The 21,971-nt window shown below is 52.1% G+C and overlaps 1 protein-coding gene across 1 annotated transcript in view; it reads left to right on the top strand.

Annotated features, from left to right (window-relative positions):
* Positions 1 to 20,101, top strand: part of OLFML2B (olfactomedin like 2B) — a 39,566-nt gene extending 19,465 nt beyond the window's left edge. Inside the window, exons 4-8 of the mRNA XM_075564065.1 lie at positions 2,131 to 2,307; positions 7,650 to 7,875; positions 9,282 to 9,794; positions 18,462 to 18,638; positions 19,094 to 20,101. Coding sequence (XP_075420180.1) covers positions 2,131 to 2,307; positions 7,650 to 7,875; positions 9,282 to 9,794; positions 18,462 to 18,638; positions 19,094 to 19,695 — 1,695 coding nt within the window. The 3' untranslated portion in view covers positions 19,696 to 20,101. The remainder of the gene's footprint in view (positions 1 to 2,130; positions 2,308 to 7,649; positions 7,876 to 9,281; positions 9,795 to 18,461; positions 18,639 to 19,093) is intronic.
* The last annotated feature ends 1,870 nt before the right edge of the window (positions 20,102 to 21,971 follow it).

The raw sequence follows: 21,971 nt of genomic DNA, 5'->3' as shown, positions 1-21,971 counted from the left end.
GGATTCAGTTGTTTCCAGGGATACAACTTACTGACAGCAAATACAAGGATTGGCTGTAGAGTCCTACCCATACGCAACGGGATCTTTCGTTACTAATAAGCTTTCTTTCCCGCCTCCTTCTCGCCTCCGGTAACCAGTGGGAAACTCTCTCTGTACATTTATGGGTAGTTAGGAGAGTTTGAAGCCAGCCCATCATTTTATTATTTTTTTTTTATATAACATGCATTTAAAATGCCACTAGAAAAGAAGGGTCAGTTGATTTCTTTGGTAGCTTGTTCTAAAATCGCTTCACGAATGCACCCAGTGGGAGAGTGCTGGTTATGCCTCCACAGAATTGGGAGTGTGCCTACAAACCCCACCATGGCGCACCGAACCTTGAGGGCAATATAGCCACATGGAGCAAAAGAAAAAGAGAGAAAGAAATCCCTCGTTTCCATCCACATGTGTGAGGTACACGTGGGTGGAAGTTTTGTAAATCTCTGAATCCCTGGATAAGGGCAGCCTGTTGACAAATGGCAGAGAAAGAGCCAGGCGGCCTGTAGGCCCTGTAGGTGCAAAAGGTAAAAATTAAAGGCTTGAAGATAAACAAGCGGCCATCTAGCTCAGAAGCAACAAAGTCCACATGGAAGAACACACCAGCCTGTGTGATCGAGTGGTCCCAAAGGGATCAGTTACCAGGCATCAAAGAACAAAAAATCATATCATTGACTGCACACCTCCATGATAGGATCGCTGAAGACAAATGGGTGCATAAGCAAATGTGGTGAAGAAAGCTGATGGTGCCCGGCTATCAAAAGAGATAGTGTCTGGGGTCTTAAAGGCTTGAAGGTGAACAAGCGGCCATCTAGCTCAGAAGCAAATAAGCCCACATGGAAGAAGCACACCGGCCAGTGCGATCACGAGGTGCCCAAGGGACCAGGTATAAGGCATCATGCAAAAAAAAAAAAAGATATAAGTGTGTGTACGTATGTGTATATATGTGTATATGTATATATGTATGTGTATATATGTATATATATATCATATTAAATGAAGGGGGAAGTGCAGAGTGGAGACCCAAGGCCCAAGTGTCGGCCAATGGAGATCCCCTCATAGAGGGGTTTGGGAGAGGAGATGGGTTAATTAGGGTGTGAGGTAGTATCGATGAAGAACACAGCTTTCCCCCAGATCCTGGATGCTTCCTCCCCCCAACTACCATGATCCGAATTCTACCTTGCAGGGCTGGATAGGACAGAGGCTGTACATTGGTACATATGAGGGTTGGAGGTACAGGGAATCCAGGGTGGATGATACCTTCAGGACCAAGGGTGTGAGGGACGATGCTGGGAGAGTGGAGGGTGAGTGGGTTGGAAAGGGGGAACTGATTACAAGGATCCACATGTGACCTCTTCCCTGGGAGAGGGACAGCAGAGAAGGGGGGAAGGGAGACTCCGGATAGGGCAAGATATGACAAAATAACGAGGTATAAATTACCAAGGGCATATGAGGGAGGGGGGAACGGGGAGGGAGGGGGGGGGAAAGAGGACCTGATGCAAGGGGCTTAAGTGGAGAGCAAATGCCTTGAGAATGATTGGGGCAGGGAATGTATGGATGTGCTTTATACAATTGATGTATGTATATGTATGGATTGTGGTAAGAGTTGTTTGAGTCCCTAATAAAATGTAAAAGAAGAAAAGAGAAAAAAATGATTAGGGCAAAGAATGTACAGATGTGCTTTATACAATTGATGTATGTATATGTATGAACTGTGAAAAGAATTGTATCAGCCCCAATAAATTGTTAAAATAAAAAAAATAAAAAAGGAAAAAAAAATACTCAGCAGTGAACCAAAAGGCTCCTCTGATAAATCAGCCACTGCGAACCCTAATAGAGCCAGGTCTACGCCGGCGCACCTGGCGTCACCCTGGGCTCGAGGCCACTTAAGGCACAGTTGCGTGAAAGGTGGTACTGGACAATCTCCCCAACAGCTGGGCCACTAACTAGTGGGGCTGCCTGGCGCCTAACCCCAGGTCTGAGCACAGAACTGGGCACACTGACGCTCCAACGGCCAGATGACTGGCTTCTCAGCCAGCTGCCTTCTGCCCATCCTCACAGCCCTCCAATAGATCTTTATTTTAAATCTTTCCTCAGGAAGTTTCTAGAAATCTCACCAAGGGAAACGAACAGATCAAAGAGGATATGGAAGAAATGCGGACGGAGATGAACAAGCGAGGCAAAGAGAACTGCTCCACTAACGTCTTAGACGGCATGCCGGACATCCGGGCAGCCCTGCAGAGAGACGCGGCCGCAGCCTACGCCCACCCAGAGGTACTCCCCCCCAGCCCCGCGCCTCTGATCCCAGATCCCGCAGGCCCGAGACCACGTCTCACCTGTGCACAGAGCTGTTCCGGTCCCGGTCCTTCCATATTCATTTTAGCATTTCACCCATGTAGCCCAGAGAGTGTCAGTGAGTACAGGTGCGGCCGGGACTCCAACCTGACTCTCCGGAGTTTGGGTCTCTGCCTTTTTCATCACGTGCCCCACCCCTGCACTTAGAGTGAGGAGGAGCTTAGTCTGCTTTATCGGGGGTCACGGCATAATGATTAATAGCACTTTCCTTCCCTCTCAAAAAACATCCCTGCAAGGACAATACATTATATGCCATCCCTCCCCTCCCCTCATTAATAACTCACTGCCATGGAGTGGATCAGGACTCCTGGCAACCCTGTGGAACAGGATGAAACTGCCTCTGGAGTTCTGAGACTACCTCTTTATGGGAGTGGAAAGCTTCGTCTTTCTCCCATAGAGCGGCTGGTGGTATCGAAACGCTGACCTTGTGCATCACAGCCTAACCTCTACGCTACCAGGGCTCCTGCCCGGTTAATCAGGCACTTTATGATTCACACTGCACTTTCATAACTGCGGTCCTGCCCCAGCTCGGAGGTCAGTGACCCCATTGAGACACGAGGAAAGGGGTCCAGGTTGGTTCTCGTTGTCACAGTTCTGCCAGGACGGAGTGGCTGGATGCCCAGGCGCTGTCTTCTCACCCAGTTCTGACCCTTTTCCCCCAGGCAGGGAGCAGATTCTGTGAGATGCCGAAAGACCGACGTTTTAAAAACACGGCCCCACCGAGGGCCTGTTTCCTTTGGCTCCAGTTAGCATGCTATGTTTATGCTGCGCTGGTTAAACACGTTTCCAGTGAGGGTGCTGGCTAGCTCCTACATGGATGTTCAAGAAACAGACACTAATTTGGGAGAGAACCCCAAAGCATGAAAGGGGACGCAGCTCAAAATATTGAAGGCAGGGCTTGAAGAGTGTAGGGCACATTTAGCAAGACAGGGCTGGGGAGGGGATTATGGAAGGGACTTGGGGCCACTGGGGAGGGGATTATGGAAGGGGCTTGAGGCCACTGGGGAGGGGATTATGGAAGGGGCTTGGGGCCACTGGGGAGGGGATTATGGAAGGGGCTTGGGGCCACTGGGGAGGGTAGCAGTGTTAGAGAGGCAGTGCTTACTTTGAGGTGCCCTTGTGGTGCAGCCATTGAAGCACTCAGCTGCTAACCCAAAGGCCATTGGTTCAAACCTATCGTCTCCTCTGCAGAAGAAAGATGTGGCCGTCCGCTCCCATACAAATTAAAACAACAACCCAAAAACCCACTGCTTTCAAGGCCGATGCAGCAACCGTTTAGGACAGTGCCGGAGCTCCGTGCCGCGTCTCTCTCCGGCAGACCCCACTCCCGCTAGCAGTCAAGCACTTACCACGGCACCACCAGCGGCTGCCTTTTCATAAAGGTTACAGCTTCAGGATCACTGAGGGGCAGTGCTCCTCTGCCCCAAAGGGTCGCTGTGACTTGGCATCAATGATGACCCTGGGGTTGATTTGGCTTTTGCTGATCCTAGCTGGTTGCCACAGGCTGGTGGTGGCCAGCAGAGCAGTTCTGGAGAGTGGGCACCCTCCGTCTCAGGCAGCAGGGCTGGGTGTGGGTTGAGCAGGGGTTGGGTTGAGCCAGTCAGCTCCTCTGAGCTGGTTTCACCATGTGAAGAACGACTGGGGAGCCTTGCTCTGAAGGACTGTGCGGCAGTGGCATTAAGCATTGGGTGAGAGAGGTACTAAATAGAGCTGGGTATGTGTGCTTGGAATATCTGGGGAGAGAAACCCTTCACAGCGGTGCCAAGCGGCAGCAGCTGTGAGCTCAGGGAATCTTGGGCACACGTGTCCCACTGGCAAGATGCAGACTGGCTAGGATTTTAAAGGCAACAGGCACTGGGACGATTGTGGGACCACCCTCCCCCAAATGCTACCCAAAAGCAAAATGATTCCAAACCATGAAATCAGTCTACGGAAGGCCAGTCGCTGTCTGGTTTTCCCCATGATGACTACTTGGATGGTTTGGGGAAATAGCAGATTCCTTCAAAAATTATTTCTATTCTCGCTACTGAATGTGTGTTTAGTCTGCTTACGGGTCATGTCTGAGTGTTGAGCTCATACACTGAAGAACCAGAGGGCCTTGAGTTGCCAGGGACCGGGGGCCTCCACTCATCACACCTGGGCCCTATCTTACTGCAGCCCTGCTGGCAACCTCACTCGGTCTGGCCAGCCGAGCAGGGCAGCCGAGTGTGGGTCCCTACCCTCTCTGACTTCCAGTTTCCCGCCCGGAGAAGCTGGAGGGTCCATCCGTTGCCTTAATGACACATTATGTGGTGTGTTCAGGGCCCAGTTCGGGTTTCCTGAAGGCAAACAGCAAACCAAATCAGACACACCAAACGTCTGTTCTCCTTGGTCAGCAGAGTCCTCCCCCCTCCTCAAGTGCCCACTTATCATCCTGCTGAAGTTAGCACAACCCACCCAGCCAGAGTGATGGGAGGACCACGGGGTGGGGGTAGGCTGAGAAGGGGCATGTGGGGAAGGCGACCTGAGGGGAAGCTCTTCCTCTCCCTTTTTATCCCCCCAGTCTCTCTGGTAAACCCTAGATGTTGAAAAGGAGGCCATTGGGGTGTCTGGGCTTCAGCTGTTTATTTTCAGGGTTTTTGTAGCTGAAGTCAGGGGTTTCTCAAAATGGTGAGTGGCAATTTGTTGAGGCGCTTCTCCAAGAAGGCCCCTGCCTGGAGGGTTGGCAAGGGGCTGTAGTGGCTGGGTTGGGAGTGGAGAGGGCGGTGGGTGGGGGAGGGTGCAGGAACGTCGGGAGACCAGGGGTTGAAGTCATACCCGAGACTTTGGGTGAACAGAAAGGAAATCAGAGCTTAGTGGGGGCTCTGCCGCCCAGTGAAGCTTGTCTCCAGTGGATCCAAGGAAATTATATGTTCTCTGGCAAAGGCTGCCCGTGGTCTTGCTCCATCTCCCTGGCTGGGAAAAAGAACTGCCGTCCCCGCCCATCCCTGAGAGCCTGGAATTAAAGACAGTTCCTGGGGTTTGCCACGAAGAAATGACAGCGTGCTTTTGCGATGCAGAGAGAAAACAAGAGTCCATCAATTAGATACCGCTTGGCGTCTGCGTCCAGGCCTGCGGCTGGGGCCTCTTGTCAGCCTCTCAGGCAGCTCTGCCCTGCGGGAAATGAGGGATCCCCAAGGCTGCTGGACAGTGGCCAGACTGTGGCCCGAGGGATGTAGGCAAGTTTCTGGATGGCCAGCCAGACAGTCCCTGTGGACAGACAAGAGCAGAAACTTGGAAGGCAGGCAGTCCTGGTGCCACTGCATAACGGTGTGTCTCCGTAAGCGCACCTCTCAGCCACTGACTTTCATCAACCAAATCACTAAGCCATGCCTAGCCTTCCCTGGCAAATGTTGCTGTTGCGGGTGTCAGTTTGTTTCTGACTCAGCGAGCCCCTGCAGCAGACTAGACCTGCCTCGCAAGGTTTTCCTTTACTGTATCTTCTTGGAAGCTGGTTGCCAGGTTTTTCTGCCTCAAGCTGCTGGGTTAGCCCCCAAGCACATAACTGTACCACCAGAACCCCCCAGTCTGTAAAATGGGGATAATTAAAATGACCTTGGCCAGATTCTTGTAAGGGTTAGCGTCACTAAAAGGAACATGTCTGTCTACAGAGTAGGTGGTCATAAAATATCGTCACCACCAGCCACGTATCCCCTCCACTACTAGTCAGGGGCCGTTCGCCGCCAAGAACAGGAAAAGGAGGGAGGGGCGGGAAGCAGGAGGAAAGGGCCTTCCAGGACACAGTCGGGCATGTCTGCATGTTGCTTCTGGGCAATTATTTGGTCCTTGGCAGAGGAGGCTGGCAGAAAGGTGTTCCCCTGCGTTCTAGGAGCCAGCCACCACTATGCGCTGGTGGGGGCGGGGGGGCGGGCGGTGGGGAAGGAGCTGTCATGTCTCTTGTGCCATCTGGACAGACTTGCTTGTCACGGGAGAGTGAGTGGAGACTCGGGGGTGTGGTTGGGAATGAGGAATCAGGATCGCTCAGGGCCAGATTTTAAAGGTCAAAACCAGTGCTGGGGTTTGTATCCTTGTGTGCAGCCTGAGGAAGTTGGCCTCTATCACGGGGCTCCTGCCAGGTAAGGGCCTGCTCTGCCCTTCCGGGCCCTGGGCATCTGGGGACCGAGGTTTTGCTCCCAAGTGGACTCGGCTGCCTGGGGGATTTCACCAAGGCCTAGATTCACAGCATTTGGGGGAGCTCCCCAGCAGCTCCTGGGAGCAGGGTTTTCTTCTCATGGCGTAGATGACTTCATGATTTTGTCATTTGACTCCTCTCGAGAGCAAGGTCAGGCACACACCCCACAGGGCCCTGCACGTTCCCTTAGGGAGCCGCTCACTGCCTGGCAGGAGCTGAGCCCGCCTATGCGGCCCCTGACTCTGAGCGCAGCCAGCTCCCAGGCCCTTTGCTCAAAGTCTTCTGCTATAGAAGGTGGGTCATGCTGACCTTGCGAAGGGAGCGGGGGTGGGGGTGGGGGGCGGCGGACAGGCCAAGGAAGACCCAAAGGCTGAGCCGCACTGTGGACACAGGGGCCAATTCTTGGGCAGCTGTTCTGGGAACCACGTGACCAGAACCCAGAAGCGTTCCCACTGAGCGGTCAAGACACCAGGACAGACACCAGGTCGTGGGCTTGCCTGTGAGAAGGCAGCGAAAGTGTCTGGGAAAATACATTCATCTTTTTAGTCCATTTCCCGCGAGTCTTTTGGACTGGAAAGCGTCATTTGACTTGATACAATCACCAATGTAGCCATTTCCCTGGGATTTGCTGTGATTGAGAAATTTAGGGGGCAACTAATTTTATTGCTCCCATGGCTGATGAGGAGACGGAGGCCCAGAGACGTTACGTAAGAAGGTTTTGTTCCCCCATGTAACAGAGCAGAACTGCCCTGGGTGTTTTCTTGGCCGCGATCTTGATGGAAACAGCTCTCCAGGCCTTTCTCCCTCAGAGCCCTGGGTGGGTTTGAACTGTCCCATGGGGAGCAAGCACAACGCAGCTGCTCTTATTAATGGCCTTGGGGGATCACGTACTGAGCTGCTCACCGCTAGTCGCTCCTTGGGAGAGAGGCTGTCTGCTCCTGTAAAGATTTACCATCTCGGAAACCCCTAGGAGCAGTCCTACCCTGTCCTATAGGATCACTACGGTCAGAATTGACTCAGCGACAGTGTGTTTTCGCTCCAGCGTTGCCGGCTCGGCCACACCCCCCACGCGCAATGACCTCACCTCCCCTTGTGTCCCCTCTGGCTGCAGTATGAGGAGCGATTTCTGCAGGAAGAGACCGTGTCCCAGCAGATCAACTCCATCAAGTTCCTGCAGTCGAGGCCCCTGACCCCTCCGGAGGTGGTGAAGCCACAGCGGCCCCTGCAGAGACAGGTCCACCTGAGGGGCCGGCCGGCCTCTAAGCCTACAGTCATCCGCGGCATCACCTACTACAAAGCCAAGGACCCCGAGGAGGAGAACGACATTGAAGAGCAGCGTGAGTTGGGGTCAGCAGGGATGCCCAGGAACGAGAGAGGGAGGCTGTCACCATTTGGATGAGACTCTGGTGGGGAGGCACTTCCAGCAAGCCACACCCCCTCCTGCAGTCCGGGGTGTGTGGTCCCTCAGAGCCAGTGCAGTCCTCTCCGGCTGTGCCAAGCTACCCCCCTGTCCTCCATCGTTCTCGCCGCCTCTCCTCGCAATCTGCTGAGGGGCCTTGGGCAAGTCACTGCTCTGGGCTCGTCGAGGACTATGGCAGAGGGGGACCGAATGAGAAGGGGCTTCAGTGCCCTCCACTCCGGTCCTCCCACTTGTAAAGAATCTGCAGCTTGGAGGGAAAATGGCTTGCTCAGGGCTGGCCACCCTGTGGGCTCCTGCTTGTTCCTCACTTCTAAGGGACTAGGCTAAGGGACTAGGCTAAGGGACTAGGCTAAGGGACTAGGCTAAGGGACTAGGCTAAGGGACTAGGCTAAGGGACTAGGCTAAGGGACTAGGCTAAGGGACTAGGCTAAGGGACTAGTCTAAGGGACTAGGCTAAGGGACTAGTCTAAGGGACTAGTCTAAGGGACTAGGCTAAGGGACTAGTCTAAGGGACTAGGCTAAGGGACTAGGCTAAGGGACTAGGCATCCAGTCCCAAACCTCCTTTCAGCTCCTTCCCCTTCTGCCGCTGCCCTTCCTTTTTCACAGATCATGGGCTACCCCTTTCCTGTCATCCTCATCTTGCTTCCTTAACATTGACTCTTCCGGCATTGTTCTCTGCCCCTGCCCCCTCCCAGTCGCCTGGCTAATTCTCTTGTCTGCTTCAAGCCTCCGCTCGTGTCTCTCTCTTCAACCAGGACCATCTGACCACTTACGGTTGCACACGCCCCTTCCTTCGGAGTTCTACCCCTATGCTACATTTCCCCCTTCCCAGGATCTTTAAAGGCACTGTCTGAGGGGGTTTCAGAAAATCCCTGACAATGTGGAATGGCAAGATCGTGGACTTTCCCTAGAGACGTGTGGAGGCCTCCTCCTACCTGCTGCTCAGTCGCTCCCCTGCGTGCAGCTTTGCGAGGGCAGGGATTCTCGTGTTGCTCGCCGTTGCCGAGCACGAGCCAGGCAGACCTGTTCGATCAATGGGTGCCTAACTTCCTCCCAGCCATCAAATTATAGCGCCCTTGACCCTGCAGCTTCTGAGATGCTACCAAGGGCACCTGGGTTGAGTACGGCCACAGCCTCCAGGGAGTAGTCTCCTTTGACGCTTGCTCCGTCTCACGTCCGCTTGTAGTCGCTGTCCTTCTCCAATCCAGCTGGGTGGGCTCCGCCTCTAAAGCAGGTGCCACGTTGTGTCCCACACACAGGCCCGTGGTCATCTGGAGGTGGCTCGGGGCTGCATACAGATTAGTCTTGTGTTCTTTTCACAGAGGACGACTTTTTCAGTGGTGAGAATGGGATGGATTTGCTGATCGAAGATCAGCTCCTGAGACACAAACACCTGTTGACCAGCACCACCCAGAGACCAGCAGCTGTGACAACTGACCAGAGCACTCCGACCGCAGCCATGTCCTCAACACCGCCACAACCCTCCGCCTCCACGACCACTGACCCTACTCTCTCTGGGTCGGTCGGACAACTCTCAACAACACCCCAAGCCACCCCTGTATTTACAAACCCCACAGAGGAGGCAAGCCTCACACCTTCTACTCCGTGGCCAGCGACCACCGTGGCACAGACTACTACCCAGCCATCTCCAACTTCAGCTCGCCCAGCAGCAGAGCCTGAGGACACGTCGATGGAAGGTACCCCGATGGCCCCCATGTCTCCCACCACAGGCAGCACAGACTCGCTGGAGAAAGATGCAACTGCTGGGCAGGGCACAAGTCTTGCCAGCCCCACCCTGAGCCCCGAGGAAGAAGATGACATCCGGAATGTCATAGGTGAGTCGATTCCACTTGACCTTGGGGTTCATCCTATAGTAGCCTGAGCCCCTGAGCTCTGGGAGCAGGTCGGAAACAGAGGGAGGAGCTAGATGATGACATTTCTTCATAAAGAAACCCAAATGAAATGATGCTTTTCAACCAAAAATAATGTTTAGTGCTTGAAAGACATTCCATCAACCTTAACCCCTCGGGTGATGTATTCAAAAAAATCTGCCAGCGACAATGCAGGAAGCTTCTCTATGGATGAGAGAGCTTCCTAAAGTTCTGGGTAGAAGTCCATTCTTTTCTCATTCAATTTTTCTATGATTATTTTGAATCCCCATCATATACACATGTGGGGGAACAGCAGCCGCCACAACTAAATGGGTCCTTAGGGCAGTTGTGTAATTGGAGGGTAAATTAGAGAAACATCAGAAAAGGCATGCACGGGCTCACCTCTTCCGATGGCAGGATCAGGAGAGAGAGCTAATATATTCTCTCACAGGTTCGTATAGTCTCGGGCATGCAAACCACGTCACCCAATACCGAAAAGGAAGGGGATGTATGAGAGGAAAACACCTCACAGGAAGGTACATACGTAACACGATGGGCGGGCTCTGGAGTTAAGATGGCCTCAGGTGAAACTAGAAATTAGCTGATGACCCTTTCCCCTATGATCCTCTGTGTCATCCTCTGCCATAAGGTGAGCAAGCCACAAGGAGCCTCGGTGGCACAGCGATTCAACAATCGACTGTAATGTGGGGTCCCACAGGGGGAAATCCCCAGTAATGGCAAAATGGGAAGCGGGGCATAAGAGAGGCTTCAGGGCCAAGGCTCATGACCCCTGGCCTGGTGGGAGCTGAGCAAGAAGCCAGGGGTGGAAACAGGACACTTCTTTCTTTTCCTTCTGAGCAAACTGACCACAGAGGAGAAGGCTGATTCTTTCGTACACGAATCATTGCGTTCCTGAAGCCATGGTCCTGCTCCATTTCCACAGCATTCCCTAGGTTCTGAGCAGTGGCCCCCTACCTCGGGACCAGCCTTGAAGGACCTCCGCAGTGTGCTCTTTGGAACACAACCCCTAAGCCCAGCACTCTGCCTTCCCTCTCCTGTGGAGTGAGCTCCTCAGGCCCCTCGTCTCTCCACAGCCTCAGCTGCACTGCAGCTTCACTGACCCTCTGCAGGTGATGCAGCCCTGTCAGGGAGGCCCCACAGCCCTGGCATGGCCACAGCCTGGGAACCTCACCCACCAACGGCCTCCTGGCCACACGTGGCGCTCTCTGCTATCTCCATAGCCTCCTTCCTTGGGTGTGTGGCCACCGGCAGGTCTTTCTGGTGCAACTCCCCACCTGGACCCTTCTGGGCTCGGTTAGGACTCTGCCCACTTCCGGTGGCCTGGCTGAGATGCTGATGCCCCCGTGGCAGGGTACATGCTAGGCTGTTAGGCGGCCTGTATTTGGTTTAACTAGAACGGCGGCATCATGTGGAATCTGGGGTCAAGCTTCTGCTTCAAAACTACCCCTTTCTACCCCAGAACCGCTGGCACTCTTGCCTCTACTGCAAAAAACACAGGACATGGGCCCTCATGTAGTGTTTTCTAGATAGGCGGAGGGGCTACCTGTGAAAACATGCTGAGCAAAATGCTAGGCTCCACAGGACAAATGTGGGATGATTTCGCTTATGTAAAATGTCCATATACACATATAGAACCCCAAAATTAGTAGTGGTCATCAGGGTTGTATGGGGCCCTGGTAGTGCGGTGAGTTAAGCATTAGGCTACTAACCAAAAGGTCAGTGGTTGGATCCCACCTGCTGTCCTGAGGGAGAAAATGCGAGAGTCGCCTTCTATAAAGACCTACAGTTTTGAAGGCACTGCCGAATAGGCTTTCTCTGTCCTGTGAGAGCCTTGAGAGGCAGAAGTGACCTGATGGCTGGGAGATTTGGGCTTGGGAGGTAGAGGGTTTTGTTTAGAGGGCTTTGCGCTTATGTTGATACTGGCTTCGTGGTTTGTAAAAGGAGAGATAACCGCACAATTGGGACATAGACAGTGTTGCTAAATTGTACGTATAGAAGTCATCTAATTGACCTAGGGGCAGAGATGGGATTCACATAATTTCACGACCGTTTCCCTGCCCTAATGACCGTATTGAGTATTAAAATGTGACATGCTGAAAGGTACTTTGCTATTTCACTGAGTCAATACTTAAATAAGAACAATAAAAGAGGTTCACAAATTTGGGTTATTATAAGAATTTTAAAACACTGATGAAAAGTATTAAATACCTGACGAAAGTAATGAAACTGTTATTTAAGCTGTTTCCATGTTGCCCCTTGATTGGCATCCTCCCTCGCACTGTTCTTCTCTTTCATCCCAGCATCCTCGGCTGTGTGCTCTACCCGGGACCGTCTTTTCACTGTAGGAGTAGGACCCCATTCCTTTCAAAGGAGGCCAACTAGACCGTAGTCAGTGCGTGGGAAACAGGCAGCAGAGCTCTCTGTGAACACGTTATGCTCATTTGTGGAAAGCTCCTTCCGCTTCTCCTGGACTCACAGCCACTGTTCTCACAATGTCTTAGCTCTTTGAACACTCTCAGGAAGAGCCTCATTCACTCGCAATAGCGTGTGGGAAATTGGGCGTCACACAAAGCTGAAGGGAATGACAGCGTGTCTCCCTCTGGTTGTCTGGCACTTTCTCTCTTTACGTTCTGTGTGTGTTTCCTGAAGCCACAACCGTTGGGCTTACAAACGTAGCATTTCATCAGAAGTCTGAGGAGCTTCATGAAACGACTAAACACAGAGTTCCGTCTAATTTGCTGATAGCTACGGGTGGAATGGACATGAGTCCGGGCACTGAGAATGCGCTGGTGAACGTTCAAGAAGAGTGAGGAATGCAAATATGTGACTTCCACTTGGGTCGACTGCCACCTCAGAGAGGACCCTGATTACAAGTCCCCTGTTAGCAGCAAGTTCACCAACATCACCAAAATATTAGGGAGCAGGCCTACCAAAGCGGCGTGAACCGGCTGAATCCCACCACTGCACGAGACCAGCTCTCCCCTGTCCTGTAGGGTCACGATGCCTTGGTTGCCGTGAGTGAGCGTTGTTGGAGTTGGTTTTTGTGGTGCAGGTTTGCACCACTGCTTCAAAAGGAGAAAGGAGGCCGGCTGGCTTGCTTAGAGAATACAATGGTCTGGCAGTTCGGGGATGTAGAATTTGGGCAAGTTTAGCTTGTTTTCGGGCTCATTTATAATCCTTGATCACTGCCAAGTGGCACCCTCAGGCTGGTGGGTGGGATTTCTCTCGGGGACCTTCTCTGGAGCCCCCTCCCTACCAGCTTGTCCTTCCATCATTTCGATCAGTCGCTGCCCCTTGGCTGAAAGAGACCCAGGCTTCTGACTCGCTGCCCTCCGAGACTTGTTGCTCTTTGATACACCCCTTGGCGTTGACTTTGAGCTGTTTAAGATGCGGTTTTAAATGGGGCTGCTTTTAAAAGGAACATTGGATCCCAGGTTTCCAGATCTGGTTTTTGTCTCTAGACGTCCTTGGGGATCCGTGAAATTCTCAGAGCAGTCTTAAAGCAGAGACCCTTTGGATTTGTTCTGGGTTGTGAAGACAAGACATCTGGCTCTGGGGTGGCTCCAGGATGGGGCAAGGAGGTGGTGACAGTGAGGGAGCCAGACTGTGAGAGGAAGGCACCACGCTCCGTGTTGGGGTGGTGGTGGTAGGGGTGGGGGTGGGGTGGGACTTCTCTGACCGCTGCCTAGGAATGCAGCCACGTGGCCAAGGCTTTGCAGAGTCCACACTAATGAAGGCAGTCACGGCCTCTTGTTTTGTTTTTTAGTAGAAGAGGCGGGTTGGGGCAAGGAGTGGGAAGAGCAGACAAAGAGGACTGTCAGGACTGCGGCGATTCCAGAGTGAGCCCGTCTCAGACTTGAATCTAGGAAAGATCATGATCTGTGAAGAATGTCTCCCCCACCACACATTGGACCTCCAACCACCCCCACCACGCCCACCCCTCACCCCCACCCTGGCGGCCAGCCTACTCTGGTTGTGAGTCCTGCCTGGAGGCAAGTCTGCCGAGGCAGCCTGAGAAAGGTGAGGCCCATAGAGGAGGGTGTCATGCTTCCCAGAGCTGCCTCAATGCCCAGAATCGGGACCCAGAGAGTTCTGGTTGACCGCCCTGCCACTAGACCAGCACAACACACACACACACACACACACACACACACACACACACACACACACACACCTCACAAGCATGAAGCCGCTCCGTCCTTTTGCAGGCCCATCTAATCCTATCCCTGTAAAGCACTTGGGAATTTGGCTGTTTTATAGCGCAGGGGCAAGGGCCCCTGTGGTATAGTAGTTGTGCATTGGGCTGGTAACCAGGCCGTCAGCCGCTCCCCAGGAGAAAGTCTCAGACAGCCACAGGGGCACTTCTGCCCTGGCCTTCATGGTCACTGAGTTAGAATTGACTCGAGGGCAGTTGAGCATGTGATATGAGACTGCAAATTAATTTCTCAGAAGTGGATAAGAAACAATAAAATCCCGGCCTCTTCTGTCAGGCTAACAAGTCCTGGCCTTTGCCTGTCCAGCACTTCTTTGGGCCATGAAGGTCTGAGTGTGTGAACCAAGTCAGCATTGGCACCGGACAGGCACTCACTAGGAGGAGGTTCCCAGGGGGTGCAAATGGTTAAGCATGCTTGGCTGCCCCCCTAAAAGCAGAAATTTGAAAGGCCTGGTGATCTGCCCACCCCCCAAAAAAAAACCCAAAACAGCAACCCCAGCCCTTGAAAACTCTGTGGTGCACCCTTCTCCTCTGACACACACACAAGCACAAATTGGAAGGCTCTCGAAGGCAACCCGGCAGGGGAGCTAATAGTGACAGTGGAGGCTGTGCGTGGGCCAGTGCAGTGTTTCGGTGCTAACCGTGCAGATCCGTCTGCATGAGAACATGTGCTCCCTGGGCAGCGGGAGACCCTCCAGGCAGAGAGGACGGCATGTGTCCAGGTGGGTGTGGTAGTGGGAAGGAATTCTGCAGGACTAGCCAGGGGTGTGTGCTGCGCGGAATTCTGAGATAGAATGGCAGGGCCCAGTTTCAAAGGGATGCAGAGTGGGGGCCTGAAGAGACGTCCGGGTGCTGGCGATGGGCAGGCGCTGCGGGGGTTGGGCATGCCCTTCCCTGGAGTTTTGAGACAGGTGTGTAAAAACACTTGCAGCTCAGAGGGGTCAACACTGTGGGGGAGGAATGTGTGAGGGCCACAGTGCGAGGAGCGGGGACCTTTAGCAGCCAGAGATTCTTTTCAGAAGTGCTGCTGACCCAGCTGACTGGACATGGAGACAGAGGGGGGAGGTGGCACGGCACGTGGAAGGACGAGAGCCAGCGAAAGCACCCGAGGAAGGAGCCCGGCCAGGGCTGGCTACATGTTGGGTGAGCTCAGGGCCCAGTGAAAACGCGGGCTCCAAGCTCACACAGCCTGCAAAGGGACCATGAACGCTTTCTCTCGTCTCCCATGGTCTCTCACTCAATGTGCCATGGTGGTTTTTATCCACTCTTCCTTGCCACTGTCTGTCATTCACTCAAGCGCCATCAAGTCCATTCCAGGGCACAGCAACCTTATAGGACCATAGTGGAACTGCCCCTGGGGGTTCTGAGAAGGGCTCGCTATGGGAGCAAGAAGCCTCACCTTTCTCCTGCAGAGCAGCTGGCAGTCTCGAACTGTTAATCTTGTGCTTAACAGCCTAACGCTTAACCTACTCTGGTAAAGATAAAAACTTTAATTCATTTATTCTTCCTGTTGCATCAGGCCAATTATATGGCGTAATGCAAACATAAAAGCATTTGAGGTGTGTGTCAGACTGATGAAATGACCCAGTGTCTCGGCTCCTCCGTCCACATATGTTTTGTTCTTACCAGAACAGTGAAATCACTGCAAAGCACTAACTCAGCTGGTCTTTCCTGAACACGCATTCCCCCCAACAGTCTGGACTGTCGGCTTCCTGACAAGGAGAGACCGAAAGAAAGAGAACCCCAGATTTCCAGATGTTCCCTTTTCTTCTGTGCCACGTTCAGCCTTTGTGGGTGGCGGATACTAGGAAGGAGTCGACCGGCGGCACACTAAGAGTGTGTGAAGGACAGGATGGGGTTCACTCGAGTGTGTGAAGGACAGGATGGGGTTCCTCGGTTGTTAGTGTGCCTGAGAATGCCATTGCCCTCTGTGTTCTAAGCTAGCTCCTGCGCTCATCGAGGTCCTCTGGGATTGTCAGGTTCTCTGTAGATAAGGTGACCAGACGTCCCGCTTTGGGCGGGACAGTCAATTTTTAACATTTTTTTCCCGTGTCCCACAGCGTTTATAAAAAGTCCCGATTTTTGGAACGAATGCATGACAAGCTAGGGTATATGGTTTTCGGCTGCCATGTGGCTATTTCGCCTGGATATGAGTTTTATCAATGGTGTCCCGCTGTACCAATGTTAAAACCTGGTCACCTTCCCTGTAGAGGAGGCACTGTGCTTACATTGTACTCTCTTCACTCACTGCCAACGAGCAGAATGATGTTCTGAGGGCCCAAACTCAAACCAGTCACACGGCCATCGAGTCCGTCCCAGCTCATCTAGAGAGTCTACCCTTGTCCCTGTGGATTCAAGGTTATAATTCTCTCCGTGAGCAGAAAGCCTCGTCTCTCTCCCTCAAAGTGACTGGTGGGTTTGAACTGATGACTTTGTGCTAAGGGGAAGAGCCCTTCTTTTCAGACCTTGCTGACCTCTGAAGCAGGGCCATGTTAGCTGCAGGACTCCTGAGGTTTCAGTGAGCTCCACCAGAAGGTGTGCAGGGTTGGCCAGATCCATCAGCCCCGCATCTGGGCTTGAGGGGAAAGCTTAGCTGAATCGCAGGCAGCACTGTCTCTTCTCTTTGACCTGCCTCTCAGCTTCCTCTCAGTACTCTTGATGAGGAATAAATGTGGAGAGTTTTCTCTCAAAGGCTGCCAGGTTGCTGCCAAGCAGGGAAGAGGCTGGGCAGGCCCAGCATCTAGGCTGTGAAGGCAGGGCTGGGCCTCCTGGTTTTCTAACCAAGTCACACTCGTCTTCCCTGCCTGGTTCTCTTGGTGCTGAGGCACGTGGAGAGCGGCGCAGAGGTCCTGGGTATGGAGACTGCCGGGCTACCAGCTGGGATGTCCTGCTTCCTGCAGACAAAGGGACATTGGCCCTGAACCGAGACGCTGACTCCATCTGCGTTACTGTACTGACTGTATAGTTAGCGGCCCAATGTTCAACCTGCAGCCCACCTCCCCGCTTGACCCCAGGTCTCCTTGGCCTCTCAGCAAACTGGATTGAGGGCCTAGATATGTACACTAAAGCCATAAAATTCATAGAGCAAGCAAAGGGCAAGGCTTTAGGCCCCAGCTTTCAAGGGTGGATCATCTAATAACAGAAGCATATGTAGCAAAAGATGAAACAAATAGGAGTTCATAAAAATTTGATAACTGTTGCTCATTAAAAAAACTTTACTAGATAAGTGAAAAGATAAACTACTGACTGAGGAATGTATGTCTTTGGAGACAATGTATCTGACAAGATAGCTATGAAGCAACAATCATAACATGGGCAATGGACTTGAATAGAGATTTCAGCAAATGGAACAGTCAAGTAGCTAACTAAAGACATGAAAAGATATCCAATGTCAGTAGCCAGAGAGGTGCAAATAAAAACCACGATGATCTACCAACTCACTCCCACTAGGATGGCTAAGGCTTGAAAATAAACCAGTGACCCATGTTGGGGAGAAGGTGGGGAGATTGAAACCCTTATCCTTTGCTGATGGGAATGCAAAATGGTACAGCCGCAGTGAGACACGGTGTGATGCATTCTCAAAAATAAAACCTCAATAAAACCCAAAATTAGAACTACCATATGACCCAGCAATTCCACTCCTATGTGTATACTCAAAAGACTTGAAAGCAGAGCCTCCAAAGGAGACATGCACACCCATGTTCATGGTAGTGTTACTTAGAGTAGCCAAAAGGTGGGAACCGTTGAGATGCCCATCGATGGCTGAATGGACAAACACAGTGTGGTAGATGCATACCACGGACTGCTACTCAGCCAGTTGGGGCAATGAAGTCTTGATGGAGGGAGCCTTGAAGACATCGTGCTGAGTGAAATAAGTCGGTCACAAAGTGAATGAGCTCATTTACTTAAAAAGGCAGAGAAGGACAAATATACAGAAGCCAACGTTTATCTCTGGTTACCAGCGGTGGAAAGGAAGGTGGAAAAATTGAATAAAGGTAGGGTTGTGTAGGCAATTATTATAATTCCTCTTAAGATGTTATACATCTGCCAAACATTGGTGATAGGAGAGGAAGATGAAGAAGAAGAAGAGCTGTTGCTACAGCTTATCTGGTTTCTTGCTTTAGAGGTTTAGGGTCATAGCCTCACGAGACAGCCCAGCGAAATAGCCTAATCGCATGTCGAGGGCTTCTGTTCTCCTGGGTCACTGCATAGTGTCTGGACTTGTAAAAGCCTAGGAGTAGCAGAGAGAGGCTGGAGGCCGGGTGAATCGGGATGTTCCGGTCTATTAAAGCCAACCAAACCATTCAGACTCCAGGTAGGGGAGCCAGCAACGTTTTAGGGGTGGCCTTTTTTCAAGTGCATGTTCCCAACATAACCACTGACCTCTTCTCCATCAGGAAGGTGCAAGGACACCCTCTCCACTATCACCGGGCCAACCACCCAGAACACATACGGACAGAATGAAGGGGCCTGGATGAAGGACCCCCTGGCTAAGGATGAGCGCATTTATGTGACCAATTACTATTACGGCAACACCCTGGTGGAGTTCCGGAACCTGGAAAACTTCAAACAAGGTATGAGTTAGGGTACCACCTCAGGGGCTTCTCATCATGGCTGACCTATGTTTTGGTCATGACCTGGCCTCTTTGGGGGGATGGTAGGTGACAACAGTAAAGATCTTCTGATGGCGAAAGACTTTCCTTGGTGGTGACAGGTCCCCCTCTGCCCCTCCTTCGAGCCCAGGGAGATGGGAAGGCCCGAATTTCAGCCCAGAAGGCAGAAGGGCAGCTCAATAGCAGTGAAACATCTAACTTTCGTGTAGCCCATGACCATGTTTGCAAGCCACACTTACCTAGGTGCTACAGATCTGGACGCTGAAGCTTAGAACAGTCAAGCCATATGTTACACAAAACTAGAAAATAAGCTCAACACACACACCGAGGCCTCCAGACGAGGCTGCCCATCACCAGCCCAGCAGGTGGTTCTTGTGGCATCGCCCTTTAATGTCCTGCCTTCTCGCACCCCACAGGTCGCTGGAGCAATTCTTACAAGCTCCCGTACAACTGGATCGGCACAGGGCATGTGGTGTACAATGGCGCCTTCTACTACAACCGGGCCTTCACCCGCAACATCATTAAGTATGACCTGAAGCAACGCTACGTGGCCGCCTGGGCCATGCTCCATGATGTGGCCTATGAGGAGGCCACCTCCTGGAGGTGGCAGGGCCACTCCAACGTGGACTTTGCTGTGGATGAGAATGGCCTGTGGCTCATCTACCCTGCCCTGGATGACGAGGGCTTCAGCCAGGAGGTCATCATCCTGAGCAAGCTCAATGCCGTGGACCTGAGCATGCAGAAGGAGACCACATGGCGGACAGGGCTCCGGCGAAACTTCTACGGCAACTGCTTTGTCATCTGTGGGGTGCTGTACGCTGTGGACAGCTACAACCAGAGGAACGCCAACATCTCCTACGCCTTCGACACTCACACCAACACGCAGATTGTCCCCAGGCTTCTGTTTGAAAATGAATATTCCTACACCACTCAGATAGACTATAACCCCAAGGACCGCTTGCTCTATGCCTGGGACAATGGCCACCAGGTCACCTACCACGTCATCTTTGCCTACTGACAGCCCACTCCCTGTGCACAAAAGCTGCAGAGGGGCCACTAGCACCTTGTGTGTGTGTGTGTGTGTGTGAGTGTGTGTGTGTGTGTGTGTGTTTGCACGCAGAGGGTATGTGCTGTGGAAAATATCTATTATTTTGTATAATATTGCAAATGGTAACATGACAAGTTGGAAATATTTTTTTTAACCTGGATTGTAGATCAATCCATACGTGTATGTGCTGGTCTCATTCTCCTTCCTAGTTTATATTTTTGTGCAAATGGACTTCTCCTTCTGACCAGTGACCACCTTCCTTCTAATCCAACCCCTCCAGCTCCCAGCTCACAACTCTGAAAAGGTTTCTTCAGTGGGTCTTGCAGGCAGACAACACCATGAGTCTGGGGGGGTGGGGGCAGGGGTGGAGAAGGAGGCAAGAAAGAAGTACTGAGGGGAGGGGAGAAAAAAGTTTTATGTGTTGGAGAAGTTTTTAAAAACACAGAAAAAAAACAAAAGTTTTTTTAATAAAGAAAAAACTTAAAATCACTTACAAATGCTTTCTCGCCGGTATACCTGGCCATATGTTTTGTGTTGTCTTAATTAATGTTCCCTATTTTACTTCTCTGGGTTCCAATATATTGCAATAGAAACACAAAACTCATGGACAAAATTCACAATTAAAGGGTTCATTAAGGAAGTTAACAAGTATAATGGCAGGGGGAAATGCTCGGGATACAGCTGTTTAATAGGACACGTTACAAAGTTCTTTCCAGTCTGCTAATAAATGCCCAAAGGGGCATTCTACTCCACTGTCAGCTTTCCACCGAGGCATTCAGTTTAACCTCCATGGGTTAGCAAACCCAGCTCCCTGAACCACATGCCCAGAATAAGCCTCACCCCAAAGGCCCCCAGCTCCATTTCTGTGGGCCGGCAACCACAGCGTCCCCAATCAAGTGCCAGAAGCACCCCACTCCACAAGCCAGCATCCTGCATAAAAGCACTCAGCTTTCCTCGCTCACGGGCAGGGAAGTCCACTACGCTGTTCCCATTCTCTGGGTCGTGTTTCTGCAAGGGCTCTTCTGAAGGTGTAGCTGTCATCTGGATCCAGGAGGTTCTCTGTGCAGAGATCTCAGGTCCAGAGGACACACTCTACTCCTGGCTCTTGCTGGTAGTGAGATTCCACTCTGCTTCTCAGAGGGCTCGTTTTATATGCAGCAGTGTGGCATTTCAGGGAATCCCGTTCCCAATTCTCACAGGCAATCTTGTATCTCCCCCGCCCACCCCCTTCCTGCCAGACCAATGCAGGGAAAGGTTGTTTGGTGGGAGTCGAGGCTTTGGCTAGGAGAGCCACATCCCATCACTCACTGCCCTGGCGTGCTTGGTCCAGTGGTGTTGCCTGCAGTTTGTTCTGGGCTTTCAGCTGCTTCCAAGGAGCCTCCCGCTGCCCTCCTTCTGTGTGGGGGAGTAGAATGAGTTCACCCCTGTGCTCACTTAAGTTCTGCGATACTGACCCCTTTCTCTTCCACCGTCACACGCCAGCCTCCTTCCTCATTTTTTCAGGCCATTTCACCTGCTTATTCCCTAGTCCATCTTAGCATGGCCTAGTGTCAGGCCCCGTATCCGTTTCCTGTGGTTGCTGTGAGCAGTTAACACAGGCTGGGTATGCTTAAAGCAGGAGAAAGTTGTTTGTCTGTTCTCTCTCAGTTCTGCAGACAGCCGTCCAAATCAGTATCACTGAGCCACAAATCAGGGGGTGACAGGCTCAAGTTCCCTCTCAATCCAGCCCCTAGCAGCGGTTCTCAACCTGTGGGTCTCGATCCCTTTGGGGGTCGAATGACCCTTTCACAGGCGTCGCCCAATTCAAAACAGTAGCAACATTGCAGTTATGAAGTAGCAACGAAACTAATGTTCTGGTTGGGGGGGGGGGTTACCACATGAGGAGCTGCATGAGAGGGTCGCGGCCTGAGGAAGGTTGAGGACCACTGTCCTAGAGGCTATCGGCCTTCCTTTTGTTGTGACCACGTCCCTCAAACTCTGCCTCTGTCATTGCGTTGCTGCTGCCGCTCCTGGGTGCATCTGTGCCCAAACTCTCTCTGGCTCTGTCCTAGAAGGCCACCTGTACTAGCACTTAGGGTCCCACTCAAAGGGGGATTCTCCCCTGTCCTAGACAGTCACTGTGAGTCGGCTTCAACTCGACGGCAGTGAGTTTCATTCTGGAGGATAGTTTTTGTTTTATTGTTAATAATCTTGGATAATCTCCCCATCACAAGATATTTAATTTAATCAGATCTGCAAGGACCTTG

Source organism: Tenrec ecaudatus, chromosome 1 (genome assembly GCF_050624435.1).
Source record: "Tenrec ecaudatus isolate mTenEca1 chromosome 1, mTenEca1.hap1, whole genome shotgun sequence".
In the NCBI taxonomy this organism is placed as follows: Eukaryota; Metazoa; Chordata; class Mammalia; order Afrosoricida; family Tenrecidae; genus Tenrec; species Tenrec ecaudatus.
The sequence above is the reverse complement of the archived record's forward strand: the minus strand, read 5'-3'. Positions and strand labels throughout refer to the sequence as shown.